The sequence below is a fragment of the Periophthalmus magnuspinnatus genome, chromosome 11 (genome assembly GCF_009829125.3).
Source record: "Periophthalmus magnuspinnatus isolate fPerMag1 chromosome 11, fPerMag1.2.pri, whole genome shotgun sequence".
NCBI lineage: Eukaryota > Metazoa > Chordata > Actinopteri > Gobiiformes > Gobiidae > Periophthalmus > Periophthalmus magnuspinnatus.
This window is the reverse complement of record NC_047136.2, coordinates 8974895-8989902: the sequence shown is the minus strand read 5'-3', so window position 1 is coordinate 8989902 and position 15008 is coordinate 8974895. Positions and strand designations below refer to the sequence as shown.

Below are 15008 nucleotides of genomic sequence, written 5' to 3'. Positions count from 1 at the left end.
TGCTCACAGCCGAAGCTCGTGATCACGGTCCCCTTTGATTGAGCTAAAAATAACCTCTCAAGTCATATGAAAACCTTTTAGTTTTTAGTCCAGTTCAAAAATGTAGTGCAGTAAAAGTAAAAAGTATCCACTGTAAAATTTACTTCAGGACAGGTACCTAAAAATTCTACTTAAACACAGTAGTTTACTTTACTTTCCACTATTAGATTAGCAATTTATAGTGGTAGTTCACATTTTTAAAAGGTAGTACCATTTGGCATCCGCTCCTACAGATGATTGCAATGTTAACTGGGATGTCATTAGCAAACATATCTAGGACAAAACCACCAGCTGGAAGACAAAAGTCAAAACTATAAATAAGATCAATCCATCACAAGGTCCAATGCGTCTTTTTTCACCATTTTGTTTTTTTATTTGAATAACAAAATGGACATCCTACACAGAGCACATAATGTGAGTTATACAAAATCTACAAAATGAAACAGTCACAATGTTGTTTTGTTCGACAGGTAGCCTCTGTTCAGTATAAACGGATACAATACTGTCCTTTTTGTCGTCTACATTTGGCACTTGACCACAGGATGCTAGAAAGTGATATACAGGAGTGTCTTGTAATGGTTGACTACTTGAAATGAGCCCAAAATCATTAACTATTTAAATAATTCTCAGTGAAAAAAACTTGATGTTGCTCTGGTTTTACACAGCAGGCAGTAGCAGACCTCAATGATGGGAGATGGATGAACATAGATTGAAGCAGACTTAATAAATGCTGTGGAAGCTCATGGTTAATTTATAACATTGAACAATTATTGACTTTAAAATGTACATTAAAAATTGCAACAATTTAATCACAGTAATTCTCAAACCTTGGGATTGGTACTCGTGGAATCTTACTGTGATTAGGATGCAGTGATTTAGACCCGATTTAGACCCAATTTAGACCCAATTTAGATCCGGTTCAGCTTTTTGCTCCATTGAGTCCATTCTTCTTTTTAATGATCTCAGGATGTACTTCAAAAATCCAAATATTTTTAAAAGGTACAATTCTGAGTGTTAAGTTTGAAAACCATTTAAGAAAAGACATTATACAAAGCAGAACCGTTGAAAAATGAAATTGAATATCTCCTATTTTTGAGTTTATGAGAAATTTAATCTCAGGGTGGTAGCTCACGTCAAGCCGTAAAGATGTGGAGCTACTTTCTTGTCAAAAATGGGAAAAAGCATCATCTAAAAGTAGCAGCAGTTATTCAAAGCAGATTCATTAGCGATGCATGTGGTCCTCTCCTTTCAACGCTGTCTCTAGCATTACCGTTTGAATATACTGTACACATATTACATTTGTCAAGTAAAAGAAAATAAAATGTTCACATTCAAATAAGTTAAAAGTGAAATGCAGCCGATCGCCACGTCATCTCCAAGTAAAGAGTATATGTCCTATATTAAGTATTCAAAGAGCTAACTTTTTGTTTACACTTTAGTTTTAACATTAGCTGAACGAACAGAACACAGTCTGGTTTATGCATATCTTCAAAATTATTGTTTCTGTGATGTGCATGTTCGAAACAAAAAAAAAAAAAGTCACTTTTCCAATAACTTTGTTTACAAAGTCCCCCCTTCATTTAAAATATTCAGTCAGTTTTGGTTTAATGTAACATACTTCTCCAAAATACACAATGACCTGTTTGTCCCTTCTAAAATCCTTCTATTGTTTAAAAACTACATTTCCCAGAATGTCTTGCTCCATTTACAGCATAATATAACAACTTCTATCCAGTGTTTCCTTTTTTTTCTCTCAGATGCAAAATACTTCTCAGTCCATCAACCCAAGTTATACCAGCAGGGTTCCCCCCTTCTGGAAAATGCTTTGAAAATAAAATAAAAAATAAAAACAACAACTTCAAACTTGGATTCTTCTCTGCTGTGAGGTGGTAGTAGCTTGAGGATGCGTTGGATTATCCTTGAGCCTTGTACCATTTCAGACCCTTTTTTGACCAGCCGTAGAGACACATGGAGACACACAGTACTATGAATGCTTTGGTTTACAACTATTTACAACGGTGTATGGATATATGCAAGTATGGCTTCATGTGCCTCTAGAACTTCAGCTGATCAATTCAAACAGTGGAACGGGTCAATGAGGAAGGATTGGTTTCAGTCTAATTATTAAAATGTTAATAGGTCCAGGAGTCTACTGTCCCGCGCTGCTCGGGTCGCACTGGAGAAGTCGGACAATAGATGGGTCATTCTTGGCGCCTTCCACAAACTCCTCCAGCGACAGTTTACCTGAAACACAGAAAAAAAAAACTGGTTGACAATCATGTTTGAAGTGTGGCCATCCAAAACTATTGTCGATATGTGGATCCAGGATATGGGATGTAATGGATTGCCATCTCTTGCAGTAAGGAAGTGAGTGTAGATCTCTAGAACTCCCCCTGATTATTCATTTACATAATACAAAACAAGTACTGGACCATGGGTGAGGGAAGTTTGAGAGTCTGTGTTCCCCTGAACTGGCCAACTGGACTGAAAAATATAATGTTTTGCTATATACATTTCTAACGTAGTGCAGTGACATGGATCGTTACAAGATTATAGTCATTTTGTGTCATACAAGTTGAGGTAAATGATCCAAATCTGCCCACCATCGCCCTAAAAAGAATAACATGGGCGTTTATTTTGCACACAAAGTTTTGTTAGATATTGTGTGTATTACTGCTTATAAGAATAGTGAGTGCTGCATTTTGTTAATAATTTAAAAGTGTCATACCATCTCTATTTGTGTCCATTTGTCTGAAGATCTTGTCTGTGCGTTTCTCTGGTGTGGACTCATCCTCGGGCATTTTCATCACAGAAGACACCATTTTATAGATTGCCTAAGAAGACAAGAAAAGGGAGTATGTTCGTCACATCCCAGAACAAAGAGAAAATATATAATGTTTTATAATTTGCATAACTGGTCACAAAAATTGTTTAAAGTTTTGTTTTTTTAGTATACTGATGTGTGCAGACAGGTTAACACCGCCTTTGACATGCACTCTCTATAAACGGCAGCACAAACTGAAAATGGGATTAGAGTTTCTCCAGTCCTGGCTCTGCTCAGCACCTTGATGTGTGATGTAATGACATGTGTAGAGGATTTCTGTCCTGTGTGTGAGAGCTGTCGACCAATCAGACGCAAGAAGGAGGCAGAGACAGGTGTGTTCAGTTGAAGGTGATCGCTGATTAGATTAGGCCTTGAGTTTACATTAAAAACTGAAGTGCAACCTAATAAATACATGCAGATGCCACAGATTGGCTACAGCTATTTTGGGCATGTTGCAACTGTTTGAATATTTTCTTTTGGACCATGCTTTTTTTTTTATTTTGTTAGTTCAATCTGAGGAAGCACACTTGTATTTTTGTGCTATTAATAGGTATCTGATCACCAGATTATTACTACTACTACTACTCATACCTTTACCACTTTAGTGTGACAATACAGGAGGACACATGTATTTAAATATACAATGATTGCCACTGCGAGTGAGAGAGCTCTGTGCATCTAATCTCATCACGTTTCTTTCGTACTACTTATGACAAAGCTTTTGATTTTTTAACAAAAATTGGAGGCCATTGAAAGCTTTAAAATGCTAATTTGGCAAACATTGAACACTAGAGCAGTGCAATTAATCAAATTTTAATTTAAATCGAGATTCAATCATTTCTAAAAGTCAGTTATATGTTTGGGTCTATTTAATCAAGAGTCTCACTTCAAACCCTCGGTCAGTAAAAGCATGTGGTTTGGAGCAGAATGTTAATGTTGAATTGTAGAATGTTAAACTGAATTGTAAATCATAATTGATAGAGGAAAAAAAAAAACTGATCAGCCCTATTGATTACTCACCGTTACAATCTCCAACATCTCCGCCTTGCTAATGTACCCGTTGCCATCGAGGTCGTACATGCTGAAGGCCCATTTCAATTTCTGGTCCAGTCTACCACGGGACGTGACGCTCAGGGCGATGATGAACTCCCTGAAGTCGATGGTCCCGTCTCCATTGGCGTCGAAAGTACGGAAGACGTGCTCGGCAAACTTGGATGCATCGCCATAGGGGAAGAAGTTCGCATAGATCTTCTTGAACTCCTCGAGTGTGAGAGAGCCACTGGGACAATCCCGCAGGAAGCCCTTGTACCACTCCGTGATCTCGTGCTCAGTGAAGTCTGTGTTCTCCACCAGGTCCTGCATCACGTCTGGACGCAGCTTGCTGTTCTGTTTGCCCATGGCTGCTGTGGAGGTCGGTGTGCTTTAGACAGCTGTGAAAAAGAAAGAAAAAAACATTGGTAAACAAGATGAGGGGGCAGATACAAGGGCTGTAAAAAGTGTCTGGGGGGAAGATAAAACTGGATCTTTCCGGAATACCATGGGGTCTGAGTTCATTTCAGAACTGAGACCCCATGGTAATACTAAAACTACTGGGCAAGGCAAGGCATGTTTATTTGTATAGCCCAATTTATACACAAAGTGCTTTACAGAATAAAAAAGGCAGTTAAATCACAATACAAACTAATCAAAACATACATAATCATCATAAAATTAACATTAAAAGGGAAGGGTGCAGAATAAACACCTTTCAGTCATATGCCTAGCTAAATAGAACAGTTCTGAACATGGATTTAAACAACTACAAACATATTTTTTATATTGAAAATTATATTCTATTGTCTAAAACAGATGGGGCTTTTTATAAGCATCATTGTATTAAAAATTTAGCCAGTTTCAAAATCTGTTTTAGCCGATAATATCTATTCCTGGCTTAGTATCCAAACATGCACTACAAGCATCAACAAACTAAATACAAAAACAAAATTTCAAGTTGTCCCCTAAAAAGTTAAAAGCAATAAAACTGTTACAGCTGGTACAAAAATGTCAGTAGAAAGCACCAAACTTGCACCATGTTCATTAATCGCTGTGTTGTGCTCATAAATCCCATCTTCACCTTGCACTAATGTCCTCCATTTAGTCTTTCCATTAGCCTTTACAGACAGTTACGAAGCCACAGTGCCATTTGATGCATCTGAATGATTTCCACAGCTCTTGCAGAGGTCTCTTAGGGATAATTTATGCAATTTTTCAGTGTTAACACAAGCCACTACCTCCACTCTTCCTGCACTCTTCATCTTTTGCATGTTACCTCTTCTTCCTGTGTCAAACCAGCAGCATGCAAATACGACATCATAAAGTCGGGTTGAGATGAGCTGTGGTGGTAGACAGGAGTTGACGTGACGCCATTAAGATTTCAAACCAACACAAGCCATTACATTTATGTTCATTGTAGAAATAAAACCAAAACATATCCTTACTCATTTCACTGCTGCAAAACCTATTATTAGTCTGTCTAATGTGGGATAGTAGTAGCAGGAGCATTAGTAGTACTTGGAATAGTCATAGCAGTTTTAACAATTTTCAATAATAATCAAAATGTACTAAAACATTATGTGGAGCTTAAGTAGTTAAAAAAAAAAAAAAAACTTGAAAAAAACAAAAAAACAAAAAACAACTTGCCTAGTTAAATAGTAGATAACAACATAGCAGTTGTTTCTGTAAGCTACAGTTAAGTGCGTGTTATACCCTGTACTGAACAGGGACTTCAACAACAATGTTCTATTGATGTATGGCTCCAATCAATTTAATAAGGAACATTTAGCTTCAGACACATTCATCATGTGTTTGTGCACTTGACAAAAATCACTTGTTTGACAATGTGACACGGTGGACTGCCCCTGAAGCTAATACACTTAGCACTTCTGTAGCTGCTACACTAACGGCTGCCGCAGAGCCCTGAGGCTAAAGATGAGAGTGAGTGAAGCTGTTCTGGGCTTAGAGCGGATGAAGACAAATCAAATTAGTCCTGTCAGACCACAATACTCACAAAACACTCTATGCTGCAAGTGCATAAAATAGGTTTGTTAAATGTATGCAGTCACTGATCTACACTAAAACTAGTAAACAAACTAGATATTCATTTGGAAAAATATTGAAATACTGAAACAAAAAATCAAAACCAAACTAGAGTTCTGCGTAATTAACTAGGTCTCTGAAGTAGTTAAGACATATTGATTGATTGAACATTGCCTTGCTTTTTTATGCAACGTGACGGCCAGATTATAGTGAAACAAATGCCAGTTTTAAAAATCGGGGTGGATTTATTTGTTCACTTTCAGGATTTTCTGAAAGTTACAAACTTAAGCCACAAGGAGGCACTAAAGTAAGAAACAACCTTTGTCTTACTCATGTCTCAATGAAGGAGCATTTACCCATGAACTAGAAAAACAACATTCTAGGTTCTCTGAGAGTTTGTGTAGTTCTGAGTTTGTGCAGTTTAATTGTGAGCTGCAATCCAGGTGCTCCCAGTGGTCATTCAAAACCACTCATCAATGTAATGGGTTTATGTTTGAACTCTCAATGTCTTTCATTGTCCTCTTCCACAGAAACCCCTAACTGCAGTTATTATTAAACAGGAAAACATATTATTCATAGAAGGACTTGCAACTCCTTAGTTGCATTAACAGTACTTCAGTGCTCTTTTTAGGGCAGTGGACATTTTAATGATATGCTTGGGTCCCTTAAAAGAAGACCTATTGTGCTTGTGTCTGTGACACCCATGGGTCATTATGTTGCAATTTGCACATTTTAAATCTCAATATTCATCTAAAATGACAAAAAAAATCATTGTGTATCAGAAGCTGGTGGCAGTGAAAACAGGGATTGATTGGCAATGTGGCATCTTGAAAATAAGCTCAAACAATGAATGACTCCAAATACAACTTCTGATGAGTAAATGGTGAGGGGAAACAACCATAACATGGTTAAAAGCTCTGAAAGGTCAATTTTGCATAATAGGTCTGCTTCAAATGAAGAGATCTACAGCCAATCCTCTGTCAGTAAGAGCGTGTGGTTCGGAGCAGAATTTGTAGGTTTTGCTTTGGGCATCTTGAAAGGCTCTGTATAAATCTAATCATTAATTACTTCATTATTTTTTGTGAAATGTCAATAATTAAAAGTGTGTATTGTTTACATTCAAAGAATTGATATTTTAAGGATGTTTGACATCCTGACATCATTGACTATTCATTTATTTAACAAGAGACTACTGACTAAATTGTAACAAATTATTTAAACACACCAGAAACTACTATGATTGAGCCCCATGCGTGTCCCCACATTACAACTCTTTAGAAAAGATCCAACCTCCCGCTCACTGTATCACAAGGGCAGTAAGAAATGAGTTCACACGCATATTTGATTAGGCTGTAAATCAATTATGTTTTGACACAGGATCAAATTAGCAGTGTTTCTAAAACCAATTACACCATACTAAATGAGGGGCAATTGGCACAAAGAGATACAACATGCTGTACGAGACTAAGATTAATGCTGCCATAAAAATATGCAGCATCCCTCTTCACAATCTTAGCATCTGTAAGCAATGTCTGTGTAATCCCTCAGTCATCCAGGTCTGATCCTTAGTAAAAGCCAAAAGTTAAATCAGTTGACTGATTTAACTTTTGGGTTAAGCAATGTGAGCCACTAATCTTAATACTATGAATCTCAATAACATCACATTGGATTGTGAGGGAACTCTGGGGGTCCCTGCTTAGACTGCTGCCCCTACGGCCCGGTCTTAGATAAGCGGAAGAAAATGGATGGATGGATTGTGATACATACAACTACATACATAAGGCTGGTATTCACCACATATATTGACAAATAAGTAAGTGTAATATTAATTCTGTAATAAAGCAACCTCAAAACACAGAAAACCAATTAGTAGCAGGGTCCCTTTAGAACAACATTCAGACTAAGGTAGGGTAAGTATGATATAGATATAAAATAGTATCAATATTATCAACTTGTCATCTACTGCATTAATTTAACCAAAACAAATGAACTAAAATGCAAGGTCATGACAAACTTTCACTTCCTCTGTCCTTTGTCAGGGGGCACCAACATTGTGACTGAAGGTGCTAACTGAATGGCTGGCATACAAGTGTAAATACCAGGGACATAGTTCACCATTAGCACGATGAAGGATGCCTTTGCTATGCCGTAAACCCGCTCCATGTTGTTGACGTATCACAAAGCCCTAAGTCCAGCTGCCACTAATTGAAGTTTATCTGCACCTGGAAATGTTTCATAAACCACAAAAGTCAATGGCATTTTTTTTAACAAGGGCACATTTATCATGTAGTTATTAGTAGTCTGTCCCAGCCTTGCTGCAGAGTTTATTTCTCCCCATGTCTCAGTGGGTTTTCCCCATCAACCCAAAACATGCACCATAGGTAAAACTCTTCAGCTAAGTTGGTCTAGAGGGGCATACTACAAAGCTGGTTGGACATAGCCAGGCTTTAATTCAGCAAGCTGGCTCCTCAAAGTCTGAACCACAGCTCAGAGATAGCAAGTGTCACAAAGCCGTTTAGAGACAGAATTTGTAAAGTTAACATTTGAGCTTTAGTCTCTGTGTGCTCTCACAGTTCTGGAGATGGCACTTCAGGCACTGTGCGGTGGCACCCACTGCACCAGACTGGTTGCCCAGTGGCATTGAAGGATGGGTCAAATGCAGAGGACTAATATTCCTATGAGGACAATCAAGTGTACTTTAATTTTGTAATTTAGGCTTCCATGACAACTAAATAAAAGGCCACTGATTACACACTTTGTTTAAGCCCTGGTTTAAGCCCTGGTTGTTATGTTGATCATTTTTGGTTCAGTTATGTTACACATTTCCTATGTCATATTTGCTATGCAAAGTTTGATAATCCACATTAATGACTACATCTAAACAAAATATAATTGACTCCATAAAATCATCTTGTTGTGTTTTAAATTAAGCTACAACCACAACAAGTTATGACCAGAGACAAGGACAAAAACATCTTTAGAGGTTTCATGAGTCTATTATGCTCAACCCTGGCTTAATTAATTAATTCAATGAAAGCAATTATGTTTTTCAATAAACAATGACTCTTCCACTGCTAAGTAAATGTATATGCACATGCATGGGGTACACTAGTGGTCACTCATGTGCCAATTAATCATCTTTTCAATTTGGAGGTGCTGTTCAAGGCAAATATGGCTCATTTAAATTCAGTTCATGCAGATTATTTAAAGTGTAGATTGATCCGTCAGCTCACACAGGCAATGCCACTTAAGGTTGAAGTGATAATATAAAAAAAAACATCCAAATCTACAATACATTTACAGTGAAATTGATTTGACAAGAGAGCAACTCAGCATCCTCTATCCCTGGGTAACTTAAAAGCTTGCTGCTATTTGTAGGCCCTGACATCAGCGTCTACAATTAACTGCTAAGGCTCTTACCTGGCTCTGCTGCTGGCCATTGTTGCATAACACCGGTCCAGAGCAGAAGCCACAAGGTCCAGTCCCAGGACAAAGAGTCATAATGTGAGGTCTAGATGAGCACTACTGAGGAGACTAAGGGCGTGGGAAAAAGCACTGACCTCTGCATGGATGAGTGAGGAGCAGACACAAAGTAAAAGAACAGTGAACTTACATCTTTGATCATTCGAAATAATAATCAGAAAATAATAATGATTATAGCTAATGCAGCAACCAGGGGCATTCCTAAGGAGTGTTCAGAAAGGTGCAGGCCACCCCCGAATTAAGTGTCAAATTCGCACCACTTTTGCCTCAAAGACTTGGGGCGACTCTGGTACTACCCTTGGACCATCCCAGCAAAAGTCTAGACACAAAACAGGCAGCGATTGTATATTTATGTAATCTATATCTCCCAGTCAAAATTCTGGCCGATTCCCCATTCACCCTTCTAAAGGGGACACATAAAGTGATTTTTAAGAGCATCCATATTTTATTCTTTTTAGAGTAATGGTTTAACACCATTTTTATGCCTTTTCAAAGAGTCACTTTCCCCTCTGCTATGGTAGTCACGGTACACAATACAGGCCATAAATCACTTGTCAATATTTCTTTAACAAATATTTAAACTCAGATCAGATACAAAAAAGTGGGTCTATATTATCTGATTAAAACAGCAAGAACTCTGTTTTTATTCAGTGCAAGATCTTTGATAATTGTCAGCAATATTTTGATTTCCTCCAATACAGTCACTTGTATGTAGCTTCTACCGGTACTTTCTTTGTTTAAATTGCTTTTGCTTGAGGCTTAAAACTTGATTCAGTCTTTGCTCCCTGATCTGAAAACACCATGCAGAGCATTCATCCCAGAACATCTTGTTGTGACCATTTACGTAACAGGCAGAAGTGTCCATTTATATCCCCAGGTAAATCTCAGCCCAGGAGTCGCACAGATAATCCAAGACCAACGCAGAGCAATGGAGGAGCCTGGAGAGAGAATCCAGCCTAAGTAAACGACCTGATCACACTATACCGTATAAAACAACAGGAGACATTTTGAATTGGCCAAAATAATAACAATAATATACAGTTCATTATACCCATTCAGGCTCTTAAGAAATAATTAAAGCCAAAATCAAATTACACACAAAAATAAAAGTGAACCTTTGTTTATTATGTCATTTTTTCCATCCAATTCTATTATGTTGTTAAAAATCTATACTTCTGTAAATATAAAAAATGTATATATTTTTAAAGCCATATTTATATGAAATCAACATTAATAGTCAACATGCAATATAAAGAAAATATTGTTAAATAAGTCAGTCTGAAAGTGGTAACTAGCAAGTCTCAAGATAAGATACAACATAATACAAAATACAAGAAACTTGTTATGGTAATGATCTCAGAAGAAAAGAGTGACTAAAATGCTGGAAAAAGTTTTCCTGCTACATCCCATGCAAATGACAATAGGAGCTATAAAGCCACAAGCACTACAGTCAATAAAAAAAAATACAAGCAACCTAAAACAAGGTTTCATTCTTCTTTAATGTATTATGAATACTGCAAAAAAATTACTTGACCAAAATTAAGTGAATACATGAGACGTGCATAGCATTACACATATGATGCAACATGGTGACATATCAGTGGCGAGTGACTGGACTTCAAAATCAAAATGGTTTGGTTTAATCTGTATAAAGTTCAAATGTGGGGTATTAAATTGCTTGCTGTAAATAACAAGGCTTGAGATTGAATCCTAATGCAAAACAACACCTCTGCCTTAGCCAAGTAATCACATATCAATGTTAAATCAAGGTTCATTCCACTGTTAAACTTCGGTGTAACATATCATCATTACTTTAAGCCTAAACTGAATACAGACCTTGACACAGGGGACCTCTGGGTTTGTAAACATTTTAACACTTACTTTAGATACCCACTAAAATTACCCTTACCCTTTCTTGCTGCTTCACATGTCCACAGTCACATGCCCGATCACCCGGTCATCTTAAAGACTGTACTGGCATGGCATAGCTGCGTGGGGCGGTGGTACTCATGTTACAAGCATGGAGAGAACTGGCGTTCAATGTAGCGTGCTTCACTGGTTCCACAAATATCTGACTGCAACCCTATCTGAGGCTGTTATTCGGTGTAAGGTCAGGGCTGCTACTGTAGCTTTAAACAGGAGGCATATTTTGTACTGACTTTAAATGAATGAATCACAAGCCGCTTTGCTAATTGATGAGCAAAAATAAATAAATAATAAAAAAATTATAATTATATAAAATATGGCAAATTATTGTCATCTTATGAGTGATACATATGGAGCTGTAGTGATGGTTTAATGATTGAAAAAGTAACTAAATTCTTGGGTGACTAAAGACAGGCTCTATTCACAAATTAGTCAACTAAAGGCAGGTGACATGGCGTTGGCAAAATATTTTATTATTAGAATTGCGCACAAAATGTATGTATACAGAGAAGTACTAGTAAACAGCAACAGCAAGTGAAAAGACAGCTGAAGTTTTTGGAGTGACTGGATTCCATGCTCTGTTCTTTCTGCTGTTGCATGTAAAAATCCTTACAATACCAATAAAATGATTGACTTGTATCATTGACCAATGAGAATATAAACAAACTAATCTAATGCCAATCAAGCCATGCATTTGTTGTGAACACAATTGACCGCAGAGTCTGGTGATGGTTTATGGATGTAAAACCTGCACAGAATTTTTACCTGTGATGCAACAATTTGGGCAAAGTGCAAATGGAGCATTTATCAATGCTCAGAGAAGACAACTATTAACTTTATTAATTGATTAATAAAGCAAAATACAACCCAGGATTATAACATGGGTCAAAAGGGTCAGTTTTTCCATAACATCCTGTTCTGTAAAATCCATTTATCCAACAAGAAGTTTCCCATAATAGCATATCATGAAACATAAACACTGACTTTCAGACTTGGGATACTCACAATTACTAAACTTCTTTCTGGCTGCCATTTTACATTAAAAAAAGGACTGTTGACTCAAAAGTCTACAAAAAAGTAGGCACAATTGACTTAGTTTGACCAAGGTCTCATTCCATTCAAAACACTGGCCCCTCTAAGCCTACCCATCCTCCCATTGAGAGAGAGAGAGAACTTCATCATAATGCAGTACACATGAGCTTGTGTTGTCAGTCTGAGGGCTTTGTGCATCAGGAGCCATTATGAGGCAGCAAACTATGACCAACAAGATAAAAACTGTCCGTAGCATCCGGGAGGTGAGACAAGACTGGACAAACACTCACACCAAATTGTCAGTGATTACATGGGGAAGGCACTGTTTGCTCAGTGTGCACTGAATATCTAGCTTTGTTGTTAACTCAGCTATAGATGGTCACAAGTGTAGTTAGTTGTAGTGATAATCCCAAATCTAGATAGAAGAATAAGGTATATTAGGGAAGGCATCGGATGTAATGTTGCACAGTTTTGAAATTCTTCAACATTTGAAAGATGATTTGTTGTGGTGACCCCAGACGGTAAAAGGATGAGATTAAGATACTCTACCCTCTCCATCTACCCAGGTTTTGAGCCATTTCCAAGGAGAATTTTAGTTTTTAGGTTTCACTCGAAATCATATTGCATACAAATCAAACATTTCCTTTTTAGGTTCTCATCCTCTAAAAGCTCTAATTTAATTCAAAGTACTGCTACTGAGATGGATCTAACTACAGAGGATGCTGCAGTGTGGTCAGTCTCACCCCAAAACAAACCCACAAGACACCCACGTTGACGAAAATAGACCATCGTTTATATATAGTACACATTTGTAAGAACATAGCATCTTGAAATATTTGGCTAACAGCTCATTAAGCCTGCTCCACCCAAAAACAAAATCATCTGTACATAGTGCCCATTTGGATGCCCTCACTCACAGCTTCAGGTAGAAATTAGAAATACAGCCAAAAGGAAATTGAATCATACAGTTTCCCATTTACATCCCACATGAAACCAAATCATGCAAACACAGACCACGGGACACCAGCCAAAGTATAAATAATTTACTCTAGTCTCAATGAGGATCTCCTAATACGCAAAGCCATTTTTAGAGCCAATGTCCTCAGCCATTTAATCCTCAAGTCTTTTGCTGTTTACCTTTCCTTTACAGAATCAGAAACAACAAACATCAAGCAGGATCAAAACATTAAAATTTTTAAAGCCTTCCATCATCATCATCACAATTTATTTAAAAATAGTATAGGGCAGCACGGCACCTTGCTTAACACTCATTAAAGCTATTTTCTTATTTGATACTTTAGATATCATTTCATAAAGGTTAAGGAAATGTTAATAACTAGCTACCTAAACAGGCTTCAGCACATTCAAACTCTAGCTCTGCAGACAAATAAAACTACTTCTATGGGAAAAATGTTTCTTAGTTCAAACTATTTGTAAAGCATAATATCACATTACTGCTGAATGAGCAGTGATGCAGTGCACAATGCTTGCACATATTGGCTTTGAATAATTCAGATCATGAGTCACTCTATACAACAGCACAGCGTCACTGAATGAATACCCAAACATTTGACAAAAGACATTAAATCCAGCACTGACGGACAGTTTAAAGTGGATGCTAAAAAGATGAAACCACGTTGACTCACACGCCCCAGCAGCCCCAAAGCAGCAGCTGCCTCCGTCGACAGACTCGTGTTTGAAACGAGATACCGAGATATCCACTTTGCCTTGTCTATGTATGTATTGGCAGAATGCGGGTTTTTTAATCTTCATCTTTTCCATATATTCAATAACATGCGAATAAAATGTACTGCAACAAGCCCCCTGTTGTCTCCTTTCAATGACTTCATTTAGGACAAGGCAAGTAGCTTCATCCGATTAGAAATGAGGGTAAAGCTTTATCCATTGCTAGCATCTTGCTGCGCGGAACACTGCAAAGTTATCAAAGTGCATACACGAAATATGGTCATTCGTTTGATATTCCCGCGATAATATACTTGCATGTAAAATCTGACACTTCGCCAAATCAACCTGCAAACTCGACTCACCTGAGCAACAGGAAATGGTTAAAAAAAAAAAAAATACGATGGGAGCTGTGCCTGTCTTGTTAGCGACAACTTACCTCGCTTTGAAATATAAGTGGAGGATGTCTTCAGATTGTGTTAATAGTCCATTCCTATGAGTTTGGAGGGTAAAGTGAAAAGTGTGGCCGTGGACTGGGGACGCCAACAGGTTGTCTCTCGGGCTGCTTGCGGTCCAAACTCCAGCAGGCTTTACCGTGATCAGCGGTACAAACTCACAGCTCAGCCCCGCAGGCAGCCACGCACAGTGACGTCAGCGCGGAGGCAGGCCACATGGTACAGCCGCGGCCAATCACAGCGCGCCCCTGTTGTCCTGGTAACAACAGCAGCAGCAGCGGCTAGTACTAGTAGCTGTGACGTGATTAGCATGCAAAATGTACCTCAAAGTTTAATAGTTTCTATGGCTAATTAGCTCATGGTAATGTTCCAAGAAACGGATGGGAGACTGTGTATATCTGTCAATTGTTGGCAAAGGTTGGTACAGGGGGCAAGGGTAGGGAGAGGGCTAATCTGTTCTGCTGACTGAAGAAAAAAACAAAAAAACATTG

At 37.9% G+C, this 15008-nt stretch overlaps 1 protein-coding gene across 1 annotated transcript; it reads right to left on the bottom strand.

The window, feature by feature from the left end:
- Positions 1–384: 384 nt before the first annotated feature.
- Positions 385–14706, bottom strand: ncaldb (neurocalcin delta b). The gene is made up of 4 exons (XM_033974799.2): positions 14502–14706; positions 3884–4293; positions 2768–2873; positions 385–2283 (listed from the first exon to the last, which is right to left on the bottom strand). Exons 2-4 carry the CDS (start codon positions 4259–4261, stop codon positions 2189–2191), a joined length of 579 nt encoding a protein of 192 aa, XP_033830690.1. The 5' UTR covers positions 4262–4293; positions 14502–14706; the 3' UTR covers positions 385–2188.
- Between the last annotated feature and the right edge of the window lie 302 nt (positions 14707–15008).